Source organism: Prinia subflava, chromosome 1 (assembly GCF_021018805.1).
Source record: "Prinia subflava isolate CZ2003 ecotype Zambia chromosome 1, Cam_Psub_1.2, whole genome shotgun sequence".
Classification (NCBI taxonomy): domain Eukaryota; kingdom Metazoa; phylum Chordata; class Aves; order Passeriformes; family Cisticolidae; genus Prinia; species Prinia subflava.
In genome coordinates, this window is record NC_086247.1 from 109,389,228 (window position 1) to 109,415,099 (window position 25,872).

Below are 25,872 nucleotides of genomic sequence, written 5' to 3' on the forward strand. Positions count from 1 at the left end.
ACAGAGCAAAGCACTTAAATCATGCTCACCCTAACTTCTCATCACTTACTAACAGTGGCACATTACAGGCAGTACCCATTCACTTTGCAAATAGGTAGAAGACTAGGAAACGAGCCTGTATCTCAGCAACTCAGTCAATATTCTGGCATAAATCTGTTCTCACTGGGAATGTTAGTGAGCGAACTTAGCTGGGAACTAGGACATAGCCCACGTTCAGTTCTGGTGGTTCTGCTCAGTGGGGGAGAGGTGGTTACTGGAACAGCTGCAGGACACTTGGGAGAGGCAGCTTAAACCACAGTGTCAAGATGCACTGGAACTAACTCATCTGTCTCTGTCTTCCCTTTCTGATTGTCAAAGTGCTTGTCCAAGCCTACAGCTTATTTTCACTTCTTTTTACTTGCTGCTCTTTTAAAACTGTTACTAATGCAGCTTGTCAGATTTTCTTCAGCTTTATAGCAGGAGATAAAGACTGAGAAGTAAGTGGAAGGAGGAAACACTCTTTAGTGTAAGACATAAATGGTGCTCTGCAGCTGAGTTTACTTTTTTGTTGCTGGTGGTGGCTGTTTTCTGCAAGATGGCTAAGGAGAAAAAGAAACATTACAGAAACCCAACTTTATACAAAAGAAAATGTAACACTCAGCAAAACCTACATAAAAGTTAAGTGAGCAGGAATACCGTTCTGAGGAATAAACACTGAGGCATTGAGTTCTGTTAGCATTCAAATCAAGCAGTGAGACTGTTCATATCACAAACTCAGTCCTCCCCAACACAGTCACCAAAACAACACAATGTCTGTGATGTACCTCCATGGTCCGTGGGACGTTAGGAAACCACGCAACTGAGTGACAGTTTGTCCAGACATAGAATTAATGCTTGTTCTCTGCAAGTCTCTACGCACCATTCCAGGCAGCAAGGATACTTATCCATGACTGCAATCCAGTTTTGTGCACCAGAAAACACGGATAGCTGTGCTGTGCCACTCACCCACAAGGTGTAGGACCCCCTGCGGCTCCCTGGGAACGTCATCATGCTCTGGTCCGAGACAGCGCCGGACGCCAGGCCGCTGCTCCGCGACGGCGGCCATTCCGAGTCGGCCTCCGCCTGCTCCGCTTTGCTTTTCTGCTTCTTGATAATCTGCAGGGCAGAGGAGAAACGCGGTGGGAGGGGACGGAAAAACGCTGCTCGGGAAATACTGTTTGAGCCCTATGGAGCAGATCTAGATGAACCCTGTCTCAAGGCAAGCTCCCCAGGAAAAACCTCACTTTCCCTTTGCTTGACTCCAGCTCATGCAATTACTTCTCATCTGAAGTCCTACCACTTGAAGCACATAAGCATCGATGCAATATATAACAGTGCCTGTAGGAATACCAGAGGTGAATTACATAAACATAGAAACCTGTTGCTACAGTAACACTTTAGCAGCATCTAAGTGTCAAGTATTTTCTCAGACACGACTTTTTGCTGAGAAACATAAAATACTAGATACGAGGGGAATTTCAAAGGCTCCTATGACATGCAGACACATTCTAGTGAGAACAATGAGGTCTAAGGTCTCTAGACACTATTTTTATTTTTGAAAATCTAACCATCTTGAGAGAGAGACCTCGCTCACTTCTCACTAGGATGACAGATTATATCCTGCTGTACTTTGTTTCCACAACTCAAATATCAAATATCTACAGAACATTATTCTATGGCATAAAAGATCTTGTTAGGCAGCTCTTGACAAAAACAGTAGCAATTCAAGCTTGGCTGAGAGAGACTTTGGCCTATGAAAGACCCGATAAACAGATTTACTTGATATTCTAACACCACCATTAAAAAATAAGACAGATTATTTTCCAGTGAGCTGCTGCTCTTCTGAGTTTTCTTGATAGCCTTATAAACAACACATTCCTCTTCTGTTGTGTGATCCATACACTGTTAAGGCCACAGCCTATACAAAGATGTGGCATCTAGCTTATTTCACATGGAAGGAGACTAATTTAGCAGAGTGGTTACTTTACTGACCACAGGACCTTAACAGTGCTCTGTTCACGCTCATCTGGCCTTACTCCAAACTGTCCAGACAAACTCAAGAGGTGTTTTTTCCCACTAACCCTCCACTTTCATTCTGCCAACCATTCCCTGCTTTGCAGAGAGAAGAATGAGTTTTACATAAAAAGCTACAGAATTCAGACATGCCAAGGGTTCTGTGATTTTTTTAGTATCTCTCTCACAGCATCATTAAGAGAATTCTGTGTTAATGATTGACATTGTTTTCTTTGAATATGTTGAAGGTGCAGGGTTCAGTAGAGGGTATGGTCAGAAGTCATACTTCTTTACACTGGCCAATTTTATTTTTTAGGAAGTGATATATATGATCAAGGCCCATAGCTTTTGACATTAGAAAACTTTGTGGCTGTGGGGAAGTGAAATACAGATGCAAAATTCCATCAAGCAAGGACCTTTCCTTCCAAGAACGGACATCACAAACCTCAGGGAGTGGTACCTCTCAGCTCTGAACATGTAAGACATCAGGTTAGGCACGGAATTGATCTCACTTATAAACTGATCTCTGTCAGACACAGCTGATGAAGCCTACATTGTTGTAGTTCACTTACTTTATCCTTTCTGTTGTTAGTAGAGTTTGAGCTCTAAAATATTGTGTTTCAGCTATTAAACATAGGGGGAAAGAAGCATGCCATACCTTCTGCACAATGGTTGTGGCCAGCTCTTCTATGAGGTCCTCCTTGTGCTCCTGCAAGTAACAAGCTTCATTCTGCTTGTCCTGCATGAAAACGGGTAACTGTATTTGCTAAAGTCACATAAAAACAGCCTTCCCACAGAAAAAGGTATAGATTGGGAAATGGGTAATATGCCCTATTGGCACTGTGGGAAGAAATTATAGGCACTCAGAGTGCATGTCAGCTTCTGAAATGCAATGTGCATCTTGCATACCAGTTCATAAAACCCATGTCCAACTCTTTAGGTGTATCATGAGACAGTCACTACTTCATATTTTTGTTTGTATCTACTTGGTTTGTACCACTACCCAAGTTAAATAATCATGATTCTCCTATTTAAATTAGTACTTTTTTTTTTTTTAGAGTGTTACCAGGCTGTCACTGTAGGTCTCTGCCTTAGAAATTGCTTCTTCCACTGCTTCCTCTGCAACATGTAAGGCCACAGCAAGGGTATCCATCATGCTGTGTCCTAGATGAAGAATAAGATAAAACCACCATGTTCTTTATATACGCACACTTTGCATAATGAGCTCCAAAATTCAGACTCATATTCTGGACTCATATTCAAATCTGAAATTGTTCACAAAGAAGTTATTTCCTCAATCCATAAATACGCACAGTAAAAGAAAAAAACCTTAAGACTGAGAAATTTGTTGCAATCTCTAAGTTTCTGCTTTAAATGTAAATCTTAGACACAATAAAACATGGTATTTTATGTTGCTTATTTTAGACTGTAGCAAAATAGTTTGCAGGGAATAATTGAATGAAAAATTTGTGAAGTTCCTGGAAGGAACAAGCAGGAACAACAAAATTTAAGAAAGAGAATTAAAAAATATATGAGCACAGGAAAGGAAATGGGAAGGAAGTAACAAAACCTGAACATTTAGAAAATCACACTAGAATAGGCATATAGTAGGTGTAATGCTGAAGCAAGATGTTCCAGCATGGTATGCAAAAGACTTTGAGTGTCTTGATGAATGATTCAGCCAAAATATTGCTGGATCTGGGGACAAGACTTACCAGCATTGTAAGCTACTTGTCCAGTAATTCAAAGTGTAAGGACTGCTTTTTAATCAAATGAGATTTTAGCAGCATACCTTCTGTCTGTTGGTAGAAGGTAGAGTCACTGCCACAAAGGCTTCCTTCATTCTCAAAGCTTCCTTCATACAAACTTCCTTCTGCTAAAAAGAAAGACAGAATCACGTGTTACTGTAAGAAGTACCCATTAACAACAGAGGCATTATTAGATTAGAACATTCACTCAAGACATGGAGGCACTGTACACAATGAGGGATAACTGGAAAATTCCTTGTTGCTGTTGGATAAATCATAACTGCAGAAGCTTTTCTACAAAACATGACTGCTGTTGTATCATAGACTTCACATTCATTTTGAAAGGAAAAAACTATTTCTACAGTAAAAAAGAGATGAAGAAGCTACTAGGCATAAAACTTACATGGCAGAAGTTAAGTACAGGGAATTTGACTTTACTATGACATTTGGGGTAGAAATAGAGTCTACATTTTAAAGGGCAATGCTGTATAAATAAAGCAAAACCCAGACACCTATACTAGTATTTATCTTCAAAGGGAACAAAAGGTTTACCTAACAGTCACAGGGACAGCAGAAGAAAGTTAGAAATGACATTTAGACTGAAAGGCCTTCCTTAGAAAGGTCTCACCTAGAGTGCACACATCACTGCAACTCATCATTGCATCGCTCACACTTCCATTCAAGCACCCATTTACTGAGAGTATGGTTAAAAAAGGCAACACATCATATAAACGTTTGGAAGCCTCCCTGGCCAGTTTTTACTTCCACTGTCCCACTTCTGCCCTAACTGAAACAAGATTAGCTTGTCCTCATACATATTTGTTCTCAGTTGTTAAGGAATCTTCTCATGAAATATGAATTTGATACCCAAAAGGAAAAACACTAATGAATCACAATTTAGTAAATAGGTTGCTTTCCCCAAGAAGCTTTTATGTCAATTTTCATAATAAATGAAAATAATAAATAACAAATTTCACCTAAAATTTCCACTCAGGACTAGAGAGTCTACTTACCATCCTATATATCATCAGAAAAAGACAAAGTAAGGACTATAGAAAAATTACAGTCTCTGTATAAATTTTGAAAGAATTACAAGAATAAATTATCTGGTCCAATAAATCAAGTGAAATGTCAAATATTCAGCTTGTTGTGTTCTAAGTAATTTGCTGATGTTATCAGTATGACACCAAGCTCCACTTCTTCAAACCCATTTTCTGACTCCAATCACTCTTCTTAGGGGATGGGGCATTAGAACAGCATAGTTAGGGGTGAATTGTGTCTTCGCTTAAAAGGTTGATGCCAATGCTTTATCAGTATCTTTTACCCATTTACAAACATTGATGCAAAAATAAAATGTGGCCAGTTTCAGATCCTTTAGCATGCAAAACTCTAAGTAAGGAACTGTCAGTTTTGGTCAACTGAATACATCCCATATTAATCAAATTTTGCTTCAAACACCACAGAAATATGCTTATGGTCAAATGTTGAATGCAAAATTTTTTTCTCATTCTTTGACTACTCAGAAATGTGGTAAGTGTGGGGACAGGACACAAGCTAGAATACAAATTGCAATTTACTTTATAGACAGTTCTTCTGTATCAGTGATATAATTAAGATTAAACATTGTTTGAACTCTTAAAAAGCTCTCTAGACCCTTCATCCTTTTCTCTCTCCACTGAGCTGCTTCTTTCACAAACAAGAAAATTGAATTAAAAAAAGCCCTTGAAATAATCTCAGAATTTCCATTGTCTCAGCTTCTGTGTTAAAGCAGATAAGAATAAATCTTTTAACAAATCAACACAGCTGTTCTTACCTATTGTGTCAGGACAAAGTCCACTCTCCAGTCTATGCTTCTTGTACAAGTTCTTCAGGACCTTGGCACTCCCAAAACACTTAAAGCGGCTTTTGACATTATTATAGTACCAATCCAGAGACTGGGTCCTTAGGAGCCTGAAACAGAAAAGTAAACTACATATTTGGAATGATTCTACAATAAATAAACATGGGAAAAATCTGTTAGGCCTCAGATCACAAACCTATGAATTTCTGAAGAGTTCTTTATTGATTGTACTTTGCAAGTGTCTGGTACACTAAGGCAAGAAAAAATTCAACAGATTAAGCCCTAAGTAAATATCTTCTTCACATAACTTAAAGGTTTATTTGGTTTGGTACTGTCAGACGAGGTGGTCTCCCTTTTTACATTATAATGCTCATGATACAACCACTTAAAAATACAAACAAGACTTAGAACAGCACAGGGCTTAAAAATTGCCTTCATTTCCACAAATTTACCAATATTGTAAGAACACAAGCCCATCAATGTGCCACAAAACACCTCCATTTACATAAAAATACATCACTGCTTTTATCTGGGGAAAACAACAGAGTAGACAAAGCCTAATAGAAGACCTCAAAGCAGAATGAGCTGCAGTTTGCTTTTTCACTTTCCACAGGAAGCATCACTGACAACAGTAATTCATCTTAACAGACTAGTCCCCACAGCTCAGATACTTTATAAAGCCATGAGATAATGGCAAGCTCTGTATTCTTTCCAGTGTGGCATGTGGCAACTTGCTTCACCTGTTCCTTCAGCAGTGCATGGAGAGAACCTGTGCCATATTCCTGGGCAAAAACAACCTCAGGTGACAGCAGGATAACCCACCGCAGACCCGAACGTTCCCTACTGAGGGTGTCACTGGGGGGATCCTAGGCTTCCACCTATAAATTAAAGCTGATTTATTCTTAACAGTAGATTTAGGAGAACAAAAGGCTAATGTCAGTGCCCAGTGTCAATATATGAACCCCTAAAGAAATGATGTCACCATCAGGGGGGCCAGACTCAGCATTTCCAAACTTCAACATATTTAGATGATTTAACTCCATTTTTTAAACCCAGGACCACATGTGAAAAACAAAATAAAATTACAATCCCACTGTCACCTTTAAATTTTCCTTCAGGGACTCTGGACTTTTCTTTGTAAAGTGCAAGGCAAATGACAATGCACAATTTTTGTTTTGTCACCTACTGACAGACTGGAAATGTAGCTCTCACTCAGCACCAAACCTCAGGAGATACTCAGTAAAGAACAAACAAACATGCCGAGCCTGGGGGTTCAACTATGTGTTTCCAGTCTGCATCCAGACTTTTAAAGTTTCAGTATACAGATAAAAAGGAACAGCCGCTTAATGAAAAGCCGAATTTCGTGAGAGTCCACTTGCCTGTCATCACCAGAGAGTGCTCAGTAGCAAACACTAGCAGTGGGAAATCAAAAATAAAAATCAATGAAGCCTATCGTATTCAAACTGTGAACCCTTAAAGCTACATTAGCTGCTCCACAGAAGACAACTGAAGAAAATGCTCATAAGGGAACAGAAGTCTATTTTTTCTGCATTCTGTCTCAGCAAGTAGATGCAGGAGAGATGTTTCCAGATAATGTAAGAATATTAGCCCTTTAATATCTATTTGCACAGTAATATCCCAAGCCTAACTATGGTTCCCAGGAGGGTGATTAGTTCTAATCTTCACCATTCTACAAATATCACTAACATGTGACAGACGCAAAAGTCCTTTTTTTTGTTGTTTTTGTTTTTGCAAACATCCTTACATGTGGTGTACAGATGACTCTGATGAAACATGAGTGTCCAGAGCACAAGCAATGGGAAGGATGCTTTGGTCTGTCTGTGCTATACAGGGTTTCTGAATTGCCATAATGTTGTCACCAAGAGATCTGCTATGATGCCTGTCCAAGACCTGACCCACTGACCATAGCTTTGCTGCTGGCAGTGTTGAATTGGAATGGAGGAAAATTTCTCTCCCAAACCTGCAGTTCTTTGGCATTTTGAGAACCTGCCTTCTTTGTGGGCAGGAAACACTTGCTCTCATGTAAACTACATCAAAATACTATGTCTTCTTGCTGAATTTCATTCACTTTTGTCCACTGAGTTTCTATAGAATCTGACCGGGTAAGATTTCAGTTAATAGCGAAGAGTCACAATCATTATGAAGGATAGAACTGCATGACTGGGTTGGAACTGGCTTAGCATGAGGTATTGACCAGAAAGGATGCTCTTCTGCCCAGTAAATTCAGCGTCCTCCACGCTGTCCACCAAGAAGTATTGCAGCACCATCACCACTAGAGGACTCATAGCACTGGGAGTCCACAGATACATTGCTTTAGGGCTTGAAGATGCCTATAAACTCTCTCAGCATGTTCACCAAGTAACCTCAGCTGCACTAGCTCAAAATGCTAAACTTGTCATCTTGGAAGACAAGTAGACCCAGTTCTTAATATTCAGACAGAGTGACAAGATAAAAACCAGAGACAGTCACCTATCTTTGAATGGTCTGTGTGAGTTAAGATAGCCAGTTATGAATGCTGACCCAGCAGCTTGGGAAAACAAAAGATGTGATTCATTGCAAGGTTGCTTCCTCATCTTTTTCCCTGTGTCACCATGTTTTTCTGGGTTTGATCAATACGCTTTTTATAAAAGCAGAAAGCTAACAGCACTGGTTTCTTAATAAGGTGAGAATGCTTTGCAACAAAACCAGATTTTTTATTTGTAATGATAACATTTTCCATATGTGAAGTTCGGAAGAGTCAAAAGGATAGGGATTATACATCTCAAAGCAACCGTGAAAGGAGATGTATGCCTCTTTGTACTAGTTAATCTGGTGTAAACACAAGGATTTTTTTTATTCCTTTTTTTTTAGGTTTCCTCGTTGCTGTACGATTAACACTTTGTGAGTAATCTAATCATCTCATGCTTCCCTCCTATGAGCTTGAGAGCTACCAACACTCCAAATCTATGCCTAGGTCCTGAACATGTTTTATAACAGATTACAATGCCTCCTCTAAAGCTTTTCAGCCTCTTAACTTTCAAGTAAGTCACAATGTCTCTGCTGATTCCTCCTACGGAGAAAGGATTTGGAGAATAGAGAAGTTCTCTTATAGATACTAAAATAAAGGACTCGCTCAAGAGAGAACTAAGAGCATTTTCACCTCATTTCAAAATCCTTTAATGCTGACCTATATTTTAAAGCTGTTTTCTGCAAAAGCAGTCCATGAATCCAGAATAATGAGAGACTATGACAGCACTAGTCTTAAATTGTTGGAATGAAACACTTCCCTTATTAGCTTTAACAGAAAGTGTGCAAGTTCTCTCTGTGAAATTGAAGTTCACACTTCAAGGATATTATTTGTCTGCATTTTAAAGAAGCAGGACTGGTTCATACCATTTCTTGCTCTTTCTGTGCAATAAAGACTGCTACGTCTTTATTGATAAATAGCTTTAAACACTAAGGACATTATGTTATATAATATTGCCATGGATTTGAGTTGCATTTGGATATGCTTTTGGCAGAGGACAATACTGTGATTTTAAAATTCTGTCTTACTAGAAGTGTGAAAGCCAGGAAGATGCTTTTGATTAACATTAAAAATTGAACAAGTATTATAAAGCCGCCGTCCTTTTTTTAGTGCCACAATGTGTTTGTCTTAATCAAGCAGCACCATGAGAAGGGATTAAAATTTTTACAATTTGCTTTCAGTACACTTCGCACCTAAAGCACCCAAATAGTAAAATTCTAGCACTTCCTTCAGGAAGAAAAGTATACCAACTGTGTTGGGAAGTGGGGACATGAAGCACCTCCCTCATTATTAATAATTACCAAAAGACATTCACATGAAAGACATAATTCATACAGTCCTCAAATTCTTTGATTTGCCACTGTAATTCTTTTTTGTTCTAAAAAATTGAGAGGTTTTATTTAGTTTAAAGGCAATATGGAGCTTCTGCAATAACTCTTCTGTACATGGTAGTACCACTTTAATATGTATTACCCTAGTCTCTATTCATAATACAAGCTGGACTACAAAGAAGTGTTTCATAACAACATTTTTTCCATTTTTTCCTTTTTCTATGAACTTTATGAGAAGTTTCCCCCCACAAGACCACCTAGTCTCTTACTGAGCTGCAGACTAGTTTCTCTAAGTCAGGAGGTGCTTCCTGAAATCATACAAACACATCATTTGTCAGGGTGAACACTTAATCACTTGGATTTTCCTTGCTACTGACTTTCACTGGATAATGAAGCCTTCTTTTTTAGCTTTTCATATCCATGTTAAGATATCTTCCATAGTTTTGGGTTGACACTCAGGCCAGTAAATGATTCTAGTCCCTCAAATGCCATGCTGTGCTTCTCCTGCTGTGCCCATGAGCTACTACAACATCCAGCCTCAGGTCATTCGAGATCTGCATTCAGCAAGTGATTAATTTCACTTAGGAATGGACCTGCTTTACAATCCTTGGACCTTTTTATTTTTGTGGATGTGACAATTTTTTAAAATAAAGACAATTTAAAAGGCAAATCACAATCCATCTCTGAAATACAGGACTATGCACAGGTCAGAACTGCTGTTCTGTGGGGAGGCTCCAAAACATAACACGACCACATCAAACTTAAGAAATACTAGAAATGCAAATTCTCAGTGGAAAAGGAACATCAATGTTTAGTTTTCACTCTTTGAAAAGCATTCCTTGGGCTCATTGAACTGCCTGAAGGGTCAGCCAGCAGTGAAGTGATGAGTGGTGGGAGCCAGGAGAAGATGGACTACTGAGCTCTGTCAGAGCTGGGCCACCAGTGGACATGACTCCTCCAGAGCAGACCTGCTCGGCCAGATGCTGGGCTGGAGACAGAGCCATACTGCAGTTAAACATTGCTGCCTTTAACTCTGATGTTTCCCCACAGACCAGTGACTGCTGCTGCGGGATTGACATCCCCGAAGCCTTGGCCCCTCCTGGGGAGCTGCACATCCGGCTCCCTCTGGCTGCATCAGTGCCATGTTATGCATCAGTGGCTGGGAAACTCCAGCTAATACGGACTAAGCCGTGACAGGCACGCTGCCTGTCACAGCCTCCCCACGGGCTCTCTCCCTGTACTGACTCACACGCAATACGAAGCTCAAGGCCTTTGTTTCCATTTCCCAGCACAAAGTGGCCTCAACCTGGTGCCCAAAGAAACAATTAAGATTTAGCCTGTCACTTCTTATTTACTAGTTTTGCAGTAAAATGGCTTCAAACTCAACATCCTGAACTATTGTTTCTCTGCCAATAGTAGTATTTACTTTTTCCTTTGGGCTGATGCTTTAGAGTTCGTAATGTACTGCTCTTTATAAATTGTTGAATTAAAGGTTTTTCAGTTCCCTTCAGTTTCAATGAAATCAAACCTACTTCCAGGTTCACCTTCACTGCCATCAGGATGAATCATTATAACGCAAAACCACTACACACATAAATATCCTACCAAAGCTCAGTTCTCTAAAAATCAGACTTAAAAAACCATACATATTGAGAAAGTTCAGCACACTGAGGCCCTGAACAGGAACTTTGGCCAAGCTTATGTTATTTCAAGAGGGCACCACTCTGTTTTGCATCTATCCCCTGCTTATGAAAGGCAGTTATTCACACAGGAAAAACAGCTCCTAATCATTTATCCCAGCAGACCATTGTTAACTCCTAACACTGTTAACACTTCCTTCCCAAGTCTCCAGTTGAAATCCAATTTATTTTCTTCTTGATGGCATTCTGCAGGTCACTTATCTCTCAAGAAGTGCTGTTCCAGAAAATTTCTTCCTCCAATTATCCACAGCAGAGGGCTGCACACAGATTACACTGTGACAGGTGAAAGCACAGCACACTGAACCATGCAGGTGTGTCACAGGAAAGGCACAGCAGGGCACGATGAATTCACTGCTCTGCAGTCAGCAAAATCCAAGTAACTCTTGAGAGTCAAAGCATCTACCCTAGAATGAAAACTGTCTATCCCACTGAAAACATCGTCTGCCTTTCTCACAAGTGGAACAAAACAACTGTCCATGTCCCTCACAGTGAAATCATGACTCTCCTGTGCAGCAGACATGAATGCAGCCCTGTAACTGCACTGCAGGCTACAGTAGGTTAATCATTCAGAGAGCTCAACCAACAGGACAGTAGCACACGGGCCATTGCCAAAAAAGCCCACATCCTCCTGACCATTGACTGAGAAGTTCACTGCTCCAGTTCGGGTTTTTAAATTTGAACATGGAGCAACACACAAGAAATAACAGATTAAGGTTAGCAGAGAGGAAACAAAGATTTATTTGTTTACAAAAGACAGCAGTATGTGCAACCCTCAAATTTGGTTACTGTCTCCTTTACCTTTGAAATCAGCAGTCAAGAAGTTGGATGAGGGAAACAGGGTAGGTTTTACACAGAAAATCTACATATACTTCATGCATGGAAGAAATACAAAAACTTGTATCAAGTTCACCTAATGCTTGTTATTGAGGAAAGTATTAAAACCTCTACCACTCTGGCCCTTTAAACCAAGTCTCAATGCCTTTCCAATGGGACATGACAAGGATTGCTCACAGCAGCATGTGCCAAAGTGCAGAAATCACCTCCTGTGTTACGAAGCGGGCCACAGTAAGTCATTGCTGGTTCATAAAAATAAGCTAATGAGTCATACTAGCTCAAATAAAAGGCTCACCTAGCCTTGTACTCTGTGTCTGGCCATTGGAAATGATATGAAAGAGATGACAGGAAAGGTCCAAGTGAGCAGAGACTGCCTTCAGCCCACTCAGCACTGGTCAGTTCAGGATTCTGTGCTTGACTTGCAACAAACAAAGCCTCAAAGGACACAAACGGATGGACTTAAATTCCATAAATTTGGCTATACTTTACCTGAATCTAGGCATACTTCTGGCCCACTCAAAGTTCTCTGACAATCAGACACTGCAGCTACTTGCCACATAGGGATGCTTCGCCTTTCTTCACTTTAACATCTACCTCCTAATTCTCTAATTCCTAATTCCCATACATGCCCTGACAGGAGATGCTGCAGCAAAGCTGTGTAACGCCAGCATGCAAAACTGGGAAAACAACTTTAGTGAAAATACAGGCATTGTAGAACAGCTGAGGAAAACAGCAAGTAATGTGCTGGTTTTAAAATGAATTAAAGTTTCTGTAGAATCACATTTCCCTCTACTGGGTAACATTTCAAAACTCACTAAAAAAGGAGAAATATCTTAAATATGTGGTATGCAAAATCCACCAAAACCCCTTTCTCCATTCACAGACATTTTTCTGTACCATAGATTTTTGACTCATATGCCTAGTGGTAGACTGATTTAATCTAATCTAAGTTAAAATGAACCATGAGATTGCTAATCCTTAAACACATCATTCAATTATTGGACAATAATCAGTATGTAAAAATCAGGAGTCAAGCATGTACCTCTAAGAGCCTTTTTGAAAACTACAATGAAGAAGATACAGTGCCCCTCTTCTAAGAACATCATAGACTAAGCCCATGTTTTATTAAATAACAGAAAAAAGAGAGAAAGATTAATTGATATTTGTAATCTTTGTGCTACTCTTTTCTCCAGAAGGAAAACAGACACAAAAGTAGAACCTGTCAGCATTTAACTGAGCTACTTTGCCCTGTATTTTTCCTGTGTGGCTGTAGGTCAGGATTCCCTGGCTCACAAATATATGTGTATTTGACATATTAACATGACTTGCTGCTCACAGAAAGCATGTTTTGTTTTAGGGCAACCCAAGTGAGACACAGATTTTGCAGCAGTTATTAAAGTCAATTTTTTCAAAGAAGAGGTTTTTCAAACCCAGTGCTTCACTGTAATTTAGCTGACTATAAACTCCAGAGGTGACAACATGATTATGGAGAGTTAACACTAGTTAAAGCGGTGACCTAAGAAGGGGCAGGACCTCTCTTCAGGCATCTACCAGCAGTAAAAGATGTAAGAAGCCACATCCAATACAGATCCTAACATTATCTCAGCACGAGCTAATAAAATTTTGCTGTAACAACATGCTTATAAGGATGTTTGTCATGTCTTACTGTCATTAGTGAATGTTCTTTCCTCATTTTTGCCTTGTAAAGTGAGCCTCAGTCAACTGATATTTATTTATTTAGAGCTGACTTGTGAACTGCAAAGTTCAAAAGGCTGCATTGCAGGGGAGCTTGCAGAGAGCTTGCAGTACAAGTTACTGCTGCCTTCAAGCTACTCTGGCAGAGCCCCAGGCCATAAAAGAAGTGGGATCACATTGGTGTTCCCCCTGCCCCCAAACGTTATGAGCTATATACCTCTATCATTCCCAGCACATATACAGGCAGTCTGTTCTTAATGACTGCTGATGCTGCAGAGCTCCCCAGCCATCCACCATGTTTTCCTATCCTGCTGTTGAAAGGTTTTCTTAACATTTAAGCTAAACCTTCCTTGTTTCTATTTAAACAAGCCAGTTTAAGATGTTTGCTCTATTCCTTTTTCCTTTTTTTTTTTTTTTTTTAAAGTCAAACGAATCCTGTTTCATCCCAGATCATGTTTTCTAGTCATCTAATCATTCCCAGTGCTTCTCCCCTGGGATGAGTAAGAAAATACCCAAGTGGTCTGTAAGGTTCTTTAAACACAGACCCAGAATGGATAATCTGAGGCCATACCAGCACTCCGTCATGAAAGTCAAATATAACTGTGGGGATGTGACTCTGCACAGCACAGTCCCAGTGGATGCCATCCCACACTGAGAGCAGCAGATATGCCACACGGATCCTGAATCTGGGCTACACAATGCCGTGAGCCACACATCCCTCAAAGTCTTGCTGAGACTTGCACCATAGCAACAGCCAACTCTTTAGAAAGAGCTGGTCAAAATAAGTGAAGGCTTTTTGCAATCCACCTTTTCTTTAAACTGATAATTACATGGATGACACTTTCGTAAATGAGGTTTAAAGTGTCTCTATCTGGCATTTAGCTGCTACACCTTGTTACTGATCAGCAAATAACTCTGTCACATAAGAGAACCGTGAAGTCTGTCCTTCACAAGAAGCCTTATGGTCATATCCATAGCACTACCAATTCCACCTGCCCAAAAAGCCCAGTTCTCTTCATTTGACTCTGCTTTCACTTTTGGGTTGGTGTGTAATAACCCCCAGATGTTACTGCAGCCACTGTAGATCATTCAGTGGCCAAAACTGGTCTGTAGTCCTCATCACCACATGTGTAAATGGAAAGAGAGGACTCACCCCCTTTTTTTTTCTTAGCCCTTCTACATGTTTCATTCAATGCCTGGAAATTTTTTTACTCACCACACTGCCAAATATTTCCCTCTTAAGCTTTTCATTAAAACTCAGATCTTTACACAGCCCATTAATACTACCTGTCAACCCAGATGAAAATTAAGTAACCACTGGATATTTGAAACTGAATGGAAACAACTCCAAATCCCTCTGTAAAAGCTAGAACACTCAGATACTGCACAAATGAAACATGCCACATATTCACTTCAAAGTGCTTTTTTCAGGATACATTCCTGACATTGGTATCAGATCCATAGAATTTCCTTCATTATGCAAAAATCTTAAAAATAAAAAATATTACCTCTGAAACAAATCTTCCCCCTTAAGTAATTTAACCCAGAATTTTCATCTCACGTTAAATTTTTGTTTTGTCTCTTTTTCTTTCCATTTTAATTTGCAATAAAATACATTTTCGCAGTATTTTTCAAAAGAAAGGAATTTTATATCCTGGCCCTCTGGTACCAGATACATTTCTAGGCAAATCATAAGAATTCATCAATACTGCATCATTAGTAAATTTATGACACCCGCAGGCACACAACATGCTAAAGCAAAACGCAAATAAACATGAATCAAAACAAGTTATTACAGCTACACTGAATACACATATATTGGCTGTCCCTGTCATATTTGTTTCTACTTGCTACAATGCATCAGTCTAATTTTTATTTCAGATTTCTGAAAGAAGACACACAAAAAGAACAAAAATCCACACTGACAGTACCTCAAAATGAATGCATCCTGCTGTTTTTCTTAAGAAACAACAACAGCAACAGATACTCATAAATTCTCAATTGGAGAGACATTCCTTTCCTGCTGTGCTATTACTACAAATTTATCCTTTGCACCTACCCACTGAAGTGAAGGAAAATTCATACCGAAACCTTATGTAAATAAACTTCCGAATGCAGACAGCAACATCAAAACACCCTCAGGAACATTTGCTCATTGAACTTTGCATTCACGTTACTGAAACAAAAGTTATTTATAGTCAAAATACAACTGAATATAAATGGCTACGAGTAAATGCACCATTCACCCACATGAGAAATGTTTTCCGTAACCACAGCAGATATCAAATGAAATTACAGAGCATAAAGGCACTTTGATTAGTTACTCAAATTACCTAAGTGAAGGCTTTCCTTTCTGTAAACTTCATTTTTAATCCACAGATTCTTGAAAAACAGCTGAAGAACAACAAAAGTAAGGTTGATGAAGCATAAAAATTTTCACAAAAGAGATACAAACTCTGCTCCATCAGAAAAAAATACTGGAGGATAAACCATGCAAATTAATTCTGTAATCCTGATTAGAAAAATGCGCAGGGCTTTTAATATAGAGCTCACAAACACAAAAAAGACAACAATCCTCGTTTGAAGGTCTGTTTCTGTTCTTATATTTCGAGAAAGCTGTGAACAAACAGCTGAGAAATGCCAGCAAAGATGAGAAGATTCACCACCACACAAAAGCAGTGAGAAAGCTGGGCTCATTGCAAGATTATTTAGGAAAGAAGGAAGGAAAAAAAAGTGAAAAATAATTTAAAAATACTTTGCTGGGGATTGAAGAGATTAAATTTCAATTCCTGTCTTTTGTACTGGTTACCTCACCCCACAAGACCAACTTCTGCTAGAGTAGGCTGCACTGCTTTTTTCCAGGAGCTGTGCACACAGTGGCACCACCACCCCTTTGTGAGATAACATACTTGTCCCTCTGCAGCTCCAAAAGCCACAGTATAGCTTAAGGAACATACGGGAGGCTCTGCTGTGTTATCAGCAGGAGCATGACACCTCCAAATCCTCCCATGCAGGTCCCTAGCTGGGAGGTGTAAGGAAAGTATTTCCTCACTCCCCACCCACCCACTGTGGCAAGAGGAAGAATAAGATGGAGTGATGTTGCACTCCTTGGAGAGTAAACTACCCAGACAAGGTCCAGGTGTTTATCCAGCAGCTAAAGCAAGGAGATTTCCTTGAATTACAGTGAAAAATGGGCTAGGAGTAGAACAGCTGGCCAGCCCCAGGAGGTGGGGTCAGTCAGTCGCTGCAGCTCAGCAGTTCTTCCCAAATGCATGAAGGGCAACCCATCAGAGAGTATCTGATGCTGTGCACGGTACTCTACTGCTGTGTGCACATGAGCATCCCACACATCCCCTATGTGCCTGCTAACTTACTTACCACTCCATTTCTGCTTTGCTATCTGTTGTGCTACTTATGCATGGAGCTGACTGATTAAGCCTTTAAAACACACACAGGGCATGACTGTTGGGTTTTTTTTTTCTTTTCTAATGATTTGTTTTTTCAAACTAACTCCATAGTCACTGCATTTAAAATGGTGAGGTTTTCCCGGCTGCACAGAAAATATTTTTAGTTAGAAGCTTTATTGTGCAAGCTGTCTAGCAGTCTGACAAAAGCTAAATTCCAGCTTATGGCTGAAAACTGTAGGAAAAATTCCAAAGCCTTTATAAATTATACAAATGAGACTTTAATCCCAGCTGGCCTCACTAACAGGGGCTCTACATCTGGGCACACACACAAGTGTACTTTCATATGGATTTTCAGTTATTTGAATAATGAAAAAAAAACCCAAACCCAAACCAACCCCAAATCTCTGTTTTTACAAATGCTTATATCACAGTAATAAAAAACCAAGCACAGATTAGCCAGACTGTCAGAGAAATACAGCTGTTTCTCAAAACTGTTCCTGCTTCTGGGTAAAACTGATCAGCTGTGCAGAGGATTCGCTTCCCTAGCAGCAGAAATCTTCAAAGCCATACAATCCTCCTGCCTTCTCCAAGGTAAGCTTATTCTCATCTGCACAAGGCAGGGGGTATCCTCACAGGGCCACCCTGTTGTGATAAGATGCACGTGTGCGTGATTATCAGCAAGTGTGATCAACCAAGAAAAATGGGAGGAACTAGAAGAATTAGTGTATGAACAGGAGGGATGGAAACAAGAGGAGCTGCAAAGCTACCCTGGTCATGCACATGTTGATGCCAGTGTGCAGGGTGCCTTTGAGTCCCCTGATGCTGGCCTTCAGCTGCTGGCAGTGAATGGAGCGCAAACTTCAAAGCCCTCCTGAGCTACATCCACAAGGCTCAGCTGAGAAGAACCCCTGCTTGCCTCACAGAAGAAATGCACACCGAGAACTTCTGTGTTCCCATCAAACTGTATTTAATATCTGCCACATAAAGGATTTATGTTACTTGGCCTAGATGCCTCTTCCTGCTTTAACTGCAAAAGGTATCACTATCACTATCACAGCTTTTCATGTGGGATTAAAGTAAACCCACAGAGGTAATTTTGAAGAATAAGGAAATCAAGTTCTTTCTAACATTTTTCCAAACATGCTGCTTAAGCCCATAGTGAATAAAGGGATTTAATGCAGAACTGCTGCATAGAGACACTCATGTAGTTTCACCTGGAGGTGGCAGAGGAGAACCCACTGCAATAATAGGAGGTATCTTGGGCCTCCCTCTTGTGTGTGGTGACCACAGGGGAAAAAAACAGAAGTAATTTCTCATTTCTGAGACATCATTTATTCTCACCTCTCTTCAAAGGAGACCGAATTGAAGACAATTCTCAAGCAGAAATGCTCTCACAAAGAGAAACTTGACAGCACCTTTTTGGGGAAGCTATCCTACCTACAGGATCACCCACTGAGCAGGCTGATTGTAGTCTGAACTACCAGCTGCTAATATGGCTCATGATACAGGCTGCCCAATGGCTGCTGAGCCCCAGTGGCTCGGAGACCGAGAGACGTGCATGTCTATCCTCTACAGCCAAGGTAGATGCCTTAAAAACACGAAGATCTTCCTTCTCTCTGCACATATGCTGTACTTTTGTGAGTTACTGTGGGTAATTCATGCTGCTCCTGCCCCTTTTTCTTGTCATTCTTTTTCCTCCATTCTTCTTCCTTCCCTTAGGACAATGTGAAGGTAGGATAAATGATTTGCTTGCACAACAGCAGACAAATTTGCAGAGTACTAGGGCAGGCAGGCAGAAGACAACACATTAAGAATGTTCCCAGTGCTGGATCATTAACACACCGACCTTCTTTTAGGAGGTCAGACTACAAGAACTCACCAGGCCAGCAGAACCATGGATATGAAATGTCCAATATACACAATGCTTAAATTTTATCCCACAGAGGGTGCAATTCTGCATTTGCCCTGTTACAAAGACAGTGCAGTGTTGTACTTTAAATTTTGGGGGGGATCTCGGGGAGGGTCCTCCGGGAGCCCCCTGGGTCCTAGGGTCGTGGGTGTTCCCGTGCTGGCAGGCAGAGACTCCAGACTGCTGCTGAGATGAGGGTTTATTCAAAGTCTCACTCTAGGCAGGGACCATGGTCCTGCGGGAGAGGGGGAAAGGGGGAGAGGGAAAGGGAGCGTCTGGAGACCTCCAGGGGAAGAGGGTCAAAGAAGCCGAGCCTTCTGCCTTTGCACTCTTAACACCGAGGTTCAAAGTGGGCGCGGTAACATTCTCCAGCCAATAGAGTTACAGACACACGATACTGCAGGGAGGGTACACACTGGGGATAAACCATACATTTTCCAGGGGTGAACAAGAGCAAACCATTTCCATAAAATGCAATCCCACAGTGCAGATGCTAAAGCAATTTCCATTACACAAATACGCAGGAGAAAATAATTAAATTATTATTTTAAAGGATGTTTTTAATGGATTGAGCATACATATTTTCAACCAAAACAAGTTAAAAATTATTTTGGACACAGAAAAGCATTAAAAGAATAATATAATCAAGACACAGAGCAGATTAGTCTTTAAGACGACAGATTAATCATATGGAGTCAGATGGATACAATAAATCTGGTAACTGTGTAAAGAAAAATGAAAAGATAAAACCAATTGTCTCTTAGATATGAAACAAACAAATAAACACCAACTACTCAAGGGTGTTTACTCTCACTTTTCCTTTAGCTATGATGAACTTTCATTTAAAAATATTCTTTCTCATTTCCTTCATAAGCTAATTTTTGAAAAGGTGTACAGACCTCTGGAGTAGAAACACCAGGGAAGGAGGGAAAACACAAAAATCAGAAAAACCCTTACCTGCACTTTGAGTTTCAAGATGGCAAAAAAAGTCATTCTTCTCCACCAGTCCCCCAAAATAGGAGGCTGTATTAATATAAAGTATCAAGAGTATCTATTTACTTTCTGCATATTAAGGAAAATAATAAAAGGATCCACATGGACATTTGACTCCTAGAATGAATCATATCTTGAATAATGACACGTTAGTAGTGCTGCTTTAAAATATTTGGGTATTATACATCTAATCCATCTCAATACTATTAAATAACACAATCTGAGATAATAATAACAAATGCTCTGCAAGCTGCAACAATGGGATTACTTATTAAGTATACCAAAAACAAAAACACAGGTAGTGAAAAGCGATTTTCCAGAAAATGTCTAGAAACAGAGTTAAAAAAAAGAACTTTAATAAATAGTAACCAAAGTATTTTTGCAGGCCAGAGCCAGCTATTAATCCTGTGATAAAACCTATGACCCCACTCCTAATATTTTTACACATCAACTCTGTAAGGGAAAAAGTGCAACAATTCTATGGTAGGTGAAGCATCTAGTAAAACTATTTTAAACATATCCTATTTTTATGCGACACTTTATGTTTTTTTACTAATCTTTACAATCAATAAGGATATTCAATATACCACAGGTATTTGAAACTTACTACCTCATGGACAATAATGCCATTATTTTAAAGCAATTAAGATCTTCAAAAGGCAGCCAACTAAAATCTCAAGTAGTAACTAAAAGAAAGGGCCAAATATCTATTAAACTCACTGAGGCACCAAAAGACTTGCTTCCAGTTACTTTGGAAATCAGTGCTGAGAAAGGAATTCAGACATCATGACTCTAGGGCTTGTGCTTTCCACTCAAGTTGACCCCTCTCCAATTCTGAGCCAATAAACATTTGTCTTAAAGCTCCATTTTCACATGTGCAATTTGTTCAAATTACATATTTTAGATTAGATGCTTGTGTTGAAGAGAAAAGGAAACGAACACTCTCAAAATCCTTATGCGTGAACAACTGTGAGCGAGATCAAAGGGTTGAATAAGGCAGTGTGACAATGCATGCAATCCTCTTCCAAATCCACTAGAGAAGCAGCATATCTGAACTTGGAAACAGCCCGCAGCCAAGGATTTTGCAGATTGTTTTGTTAAGATATACGGCAAGAATTATTAATGGCTCAATATATGACTGCAGATGCAAATCTTGAGAAGTGATCATCTGCATTAAGCCTACTTAGCACTGCTTCTGTTCCAACAGCTTCATTGCTGTGCTCTGAAACTATCAGAGTAATAAGACATTCCTATTTTACAGTCAAGGAGCCACAAACAAAAACCATGTGTCCCAGCAAACTCCTGCCATATAAATCCCTTCATGCAAGCCTGTGTGCCCTCTGGCCCAAACACTACCTTTATTCTCAGAGGATTTGGGATGACACAGAGAAAGCTCCATGCCCACACCTACAGGCTTCTGTTAGGTTTCTCATGCTGCCTCATTCAGAAAAGACCATTATTCCTCAACACAACAATTATCAATGGGGAAACGTATTCTAGAAATGTTTTTGGTTAGCATGATCAAAAAGGCTCCATTTCCCAAGACACCACAGTAGCGTGAGTCAGGTCAGCCTAGCAGAATGCTTTTAGTTATATTCCCTTTTCATAAACAAGACCATCAGTCCAAGTTTAGGTTTACTGAAAATTACCAAAACCTAGGCTAAAAGAAAGCTCCATAAAGTAGGAGATTTCAAAAGAAAAGGGAATTGTCTTCCCTCCTGATACCACCCTTGGATCCAATGTCTCCTCTCAATCTACCTGCAGCAGGTACTTTGAGGAAAAGCTGTCATAATAGTCTTTGATCCTGTTGGAAAATAATACCTGCAGAAATTTCTGTGTATCATTGATATCCAAATGGGTCTGCCACTGCACCAGTAAAAATACACTTGGAAAATTAACATCAGGACTCTGCTTTAACCTTTGTATTGACATGTTAATTCATAACAAATCAGCCACTGTAAGTCATTGGCCAACACATGGGGATATGAAGATAGCAAATCACCACGAAAAACCAAGGAATGGTACTGACACTGTCATTTCAGACCACTCAGTACAGAAAAGAACTGGAATATCCAGCTCCACTCTAAACAGTCTTTTCCAGACATCCATATGTGAGGCACAGGCAGGGAGCACATGGACACACAGCTCTACACCCGTGAGTATGTTGTGCAGCACCACAGGCCTGCAGCAGGTCTAACACGCTACTCTGCAGCTACAGAAGACACATTCAAGTCGTGCCAAGCCAAACTAGTGCAGCCATTGTCACAACACTTCTGCTGGGTTATGTTCAAACTGCCCGTCACTCAGGGCCTGCACTTAGTGGTTATTTAGCACAACTTAATTGGTAGAGGATCAAAGTTTTTCACAGGGGATTTTGCTTCTGTTAACCAAACCTTTGACAACAAAGGAGCAGTATGTTGCTGCCTTTGAAACTGAGTCACTTCAGTAGGAGGACAGAGAGGATGAAGAGAATATGGAAAGATTTTTCCAACATTAAGTCTTCAAACACATCATCGCCCAATTTGTACAAATGCCAGCCACTGTTTTTGGCAGACTAAATGATGTCTTGTTGTATTCTACAGCCAATTTGTTGACTCTAATTAGCAATTTGGGAATAGAGTAACAAGAAAAGAGAAATAAAAAATTAGAGTGCACAGTGCCAATTACTATAGTGAGACACACACTCTTTCATTATTTTTTTAATGTAGCTGTACATAGGTTGGATCTAGCTGCTTCTTTAAAGCCAGACATAAGCAGTTCCACAGAACAGAATATCATTGTTTACACTGGAAAAGACCTCTAAGATCATTGAGTCAAACTGTTAAACTAACACTGCCAAGTCCATCACTAAACCATATCGTTAAATGCCCCATCTTACATACCTTCAGGGATGGTGATTCACCCACCTCCCTGGGCAACCTCCTCCCAGGGAGTCCTAGAGAGTGATAAAGTTCCCTCTCAGCCTCCTTTTCTCCAGGGTAAGCAACCCCAGCTCCCTCAGTCTCCATTCATCAGACTTGTGCTCCAGACCCTTCCCCAGCTCTGCTGCCCTTCTTTGGACACACTCCAACAGCTCAAAGAATTGAGACTGATGATTAACCAAGGAAAAGACAAAAGGCACATGACTGGGTGTTTTGGTGGTGTGGGTTTTTTTGTGTGTGTGGTTTTTTTGTTGGTTTTTTTTTCCCCCTCTCCTCTGTTGTAACCAAGCTTCTTTCAGGGATATTTAGACACAAATTACCAGCAGATGCAATCTTTTCTGGGGTTTGCTATACGCTGTTCATAATCCTTTCCTCCACAAACAGGTCTTTTGTGGCCTTAATTTTTGACACAGCCAGAAAACTAATAGCTCATCACCTCTCTTCATCTATATAGCTGGATGTAAGGACTGATGCTGCCTGCAAAAGGGCTGTCTTGGCTGAAGGGGAAGAAGCAGTTGACCTCACATAATATCCTCAGCTGGCCATTGCTTCAATGAATGAACCTTCATCTGGCAGCTATGACTCTCCTGAGGCTTTCCCAAGCCCTTCCTGCCTGAGCTCAGGAAGCATTTGACTAAGCAGGAGCAGCAGCCATCTCCATGATCTCTCATGGCTCCACGGAGGCTTCTGTTTCTCTCTAAATCTCAGGTGCAAGACCTGGGTACCAGTTCTCTTTGTGAGCTGTGGCTAGAGAGCCACTGAAGAAAAGCAGGCTCTACTCCCTTTATATATCACAGGTAGCAGATGCCTCGTACAGGAGAATGCAAAAGCAAGTCTTAGTCTTAGCCTTCCTTCAGGTGTTTCTTGAGGAGCATTTTGCAACCTCTGCTCCCTTTACAGACGAAGGGGGTATGGGATTGCAATCACAGAAATACGAATCAATGCACCTCAAAAAGATGGATGAAGCACTTTGGTACGAATGTCCACTCCAAAAGAGTTTCTGACCAACTTAATCACAGTCAATACTGACATTTAGACCTTCCCCAATGTCCTGCAACATCTCCTCTTCATTGTCTTTGTTGACTAACACCAAAATATTCTGACAGATGCAAAAATATAAAAGGAACAACACTCCCTCCTTCCACCACTGCCTTTCCTCTAACTCTTAAAACTCAGGTTTTTTGTTTTTGGTAAGGACAGCTGCTATCACAGCTTTTGTTGCTGTCTTGAGTGCAGAAAACTTGAAGTGGCACAGGTGGCTGTAAGACACCCATCGGTGCTGAATCAATTTTTCATAATTTCCTTCTCAACAAGAGCAAATATATCCTAAACTGCTGCCTTTTACAGAAAAGGAGAGTGAGCCAAAAACTTGCAATGGCAAAAGAACTGTCATTAAAATGCCACAGATAGAGGTTAGAGTGCTTACATGGCATTGATGAACATATTAAAAACCACAAAGAATGCACAAGTAGTAAGAAATTCAATCATACTTCTTATAGGAACATTTTGAATTTGTATTTTGAAAATATTGTATATTCCTACTGAAAGATTATGTTTGATTTTGAAACTAACTCAGGAGTTAGTTAGCCCTGAATATTGTCTGCTAAGATATTCATATCTCTTTCAGGAAGAGAGTTTCCAAGCATCATATTTCAAAGAATCACAGAATTGCGGAAGTTGGAAAAGACCTCTAAGATCATTGAGTCCGACCATTACACCAAATCATCAAAATCTGCATGATCACAGAAGCTTAGATGCAGAACACTCACAAACCTTGAGCAATTAAAGAGGCCATGTAATTACTGTGTGCAGAGCTTTTTTCTTCTAAACTATCCCCTCATCCTCTCCTCATAACTCTTAGCACAGCAGCCTTGCTGGCAAGCAACAGCACTTCAGCCAGGGGCAGGCTAGCACATCCACTGGTAGCTGCACCCCTTGGGCAACCTAACAGATTTTTGGCAGATTTTTGTCCTGCAGGTTGTCCAGCAGGTGACTGGCAGAGGCTGGTATACAGCAAGTAGGCAGTGATCAGATGGTCTGTCTGAACAGGTAGTCTGCCTATTTTGGTTGTCAAACCTACACTCCAGTTCAACATGTGCAACAGCCCTTGCTGAGGCTGCCAGCCAGACAAGTTACCAACACAGCAGGAGCTGTGGTCTTGAGCTGGGTAGAAGAGAGGGAGCACGGAGCAGTCCTGGAATATCAACACAGGTAAGAATAATAGATGCAATCTCAACAAAAATGTGCTTGTTATGAGTCCCTATTCTAAAAGATTTAGGGCAAACCATAAAAGCTGTAAATTTTCACTATTTGTCAGTGTCACCACAAGTTATTGTAATGTATTAGAGCTATGGCAAAAGATGGGAATATAACAAGCATCCATTCCCCTAAGGAGTAAACAAAGTGAGTGCCACAAACAATCATCTGAGTCTTGAGAAAATTTTGCATGTCTCTATGTGCCTGTTCTAAAAGCTCTGGTACTATGTAAAAACCTTTGCTTTGAGAGATGACAAAGAAAATGGATTCCTTGTGCAAATAAGATCTAGGAGTTTTATTCAAGGGGTGAAGAAACCCATTTTGAAAGATCTGCATTACCTTCTGCACATTTTGGGATTCCCTTGAACTCCTGACTCATGTTGATGTTTCTGCCCAGACCTATTTTCAGCCCTCACAGCAGGACTAACATGGTCTAAGTGATGGGCAAGTGTCGTGGTAAAAGTCTAATACAGATTCTGAAGGTGAAGTGTCAGAATGATAAGAAAAGGGGGTTGGGTTCACCTGTGCTCGATTTCTTCCTCCATTCTCTCCATCTCTTTGTTCTAATTCTTTTGCAGCCTAGCTCAGGAAGGGCTGTCCAAAAATCTCTAATCCTCCCTCAAAACAAAATTCCTGTTTGAAGTCTTACTTCTGTGCATTACACCCACTTTGCCAAATTC

At 40.2% G+C, this 25,872-nt stretch overlaps 1 protein-coding gene across 5 annotated transcripts in view; it reads right to left on the minus strand.

The window, feature by feature from the left end:
• Positions 1-25,872, minus strand: part of MYRIP (myosin VIIA and Rab interacting protein) — a 211,077-nt gene that overhangs the window by 48,188 nt on the left and 137,017 nt on the right. For 3 of the 5 annotated variants that reach the window (XM_063407330.1, XM_063407349.1, XM_063407310.1), the window contains exons 4-8: positions 5,593-5,729; positions 3,824-3,907; positions 3,098-3,195; positions 2,690-2,770; positions 985-1,134 (exon numbers count right to left, since the gene is read on the minus strand). In XM_063407330.1, coding sequence (XP_063263400.1) covers positions 985-1,134; positions 2,690-2,770; positions 3,098-3,195; positions 3,824-3,907; positions 5,593-5,729 — 550 coding nt within the window. The remainder of the gene's footprint in view (positions 1-984; positions 1,135-2,689; positions 2,771-3,097; positions 3,196-3,823; positions 3,908-5,592; positions 5,730-25,872) is intronic. The other 2 variants (XM_063407338.1, XM_063407319.1) reach the window with 1 other exon arrangement.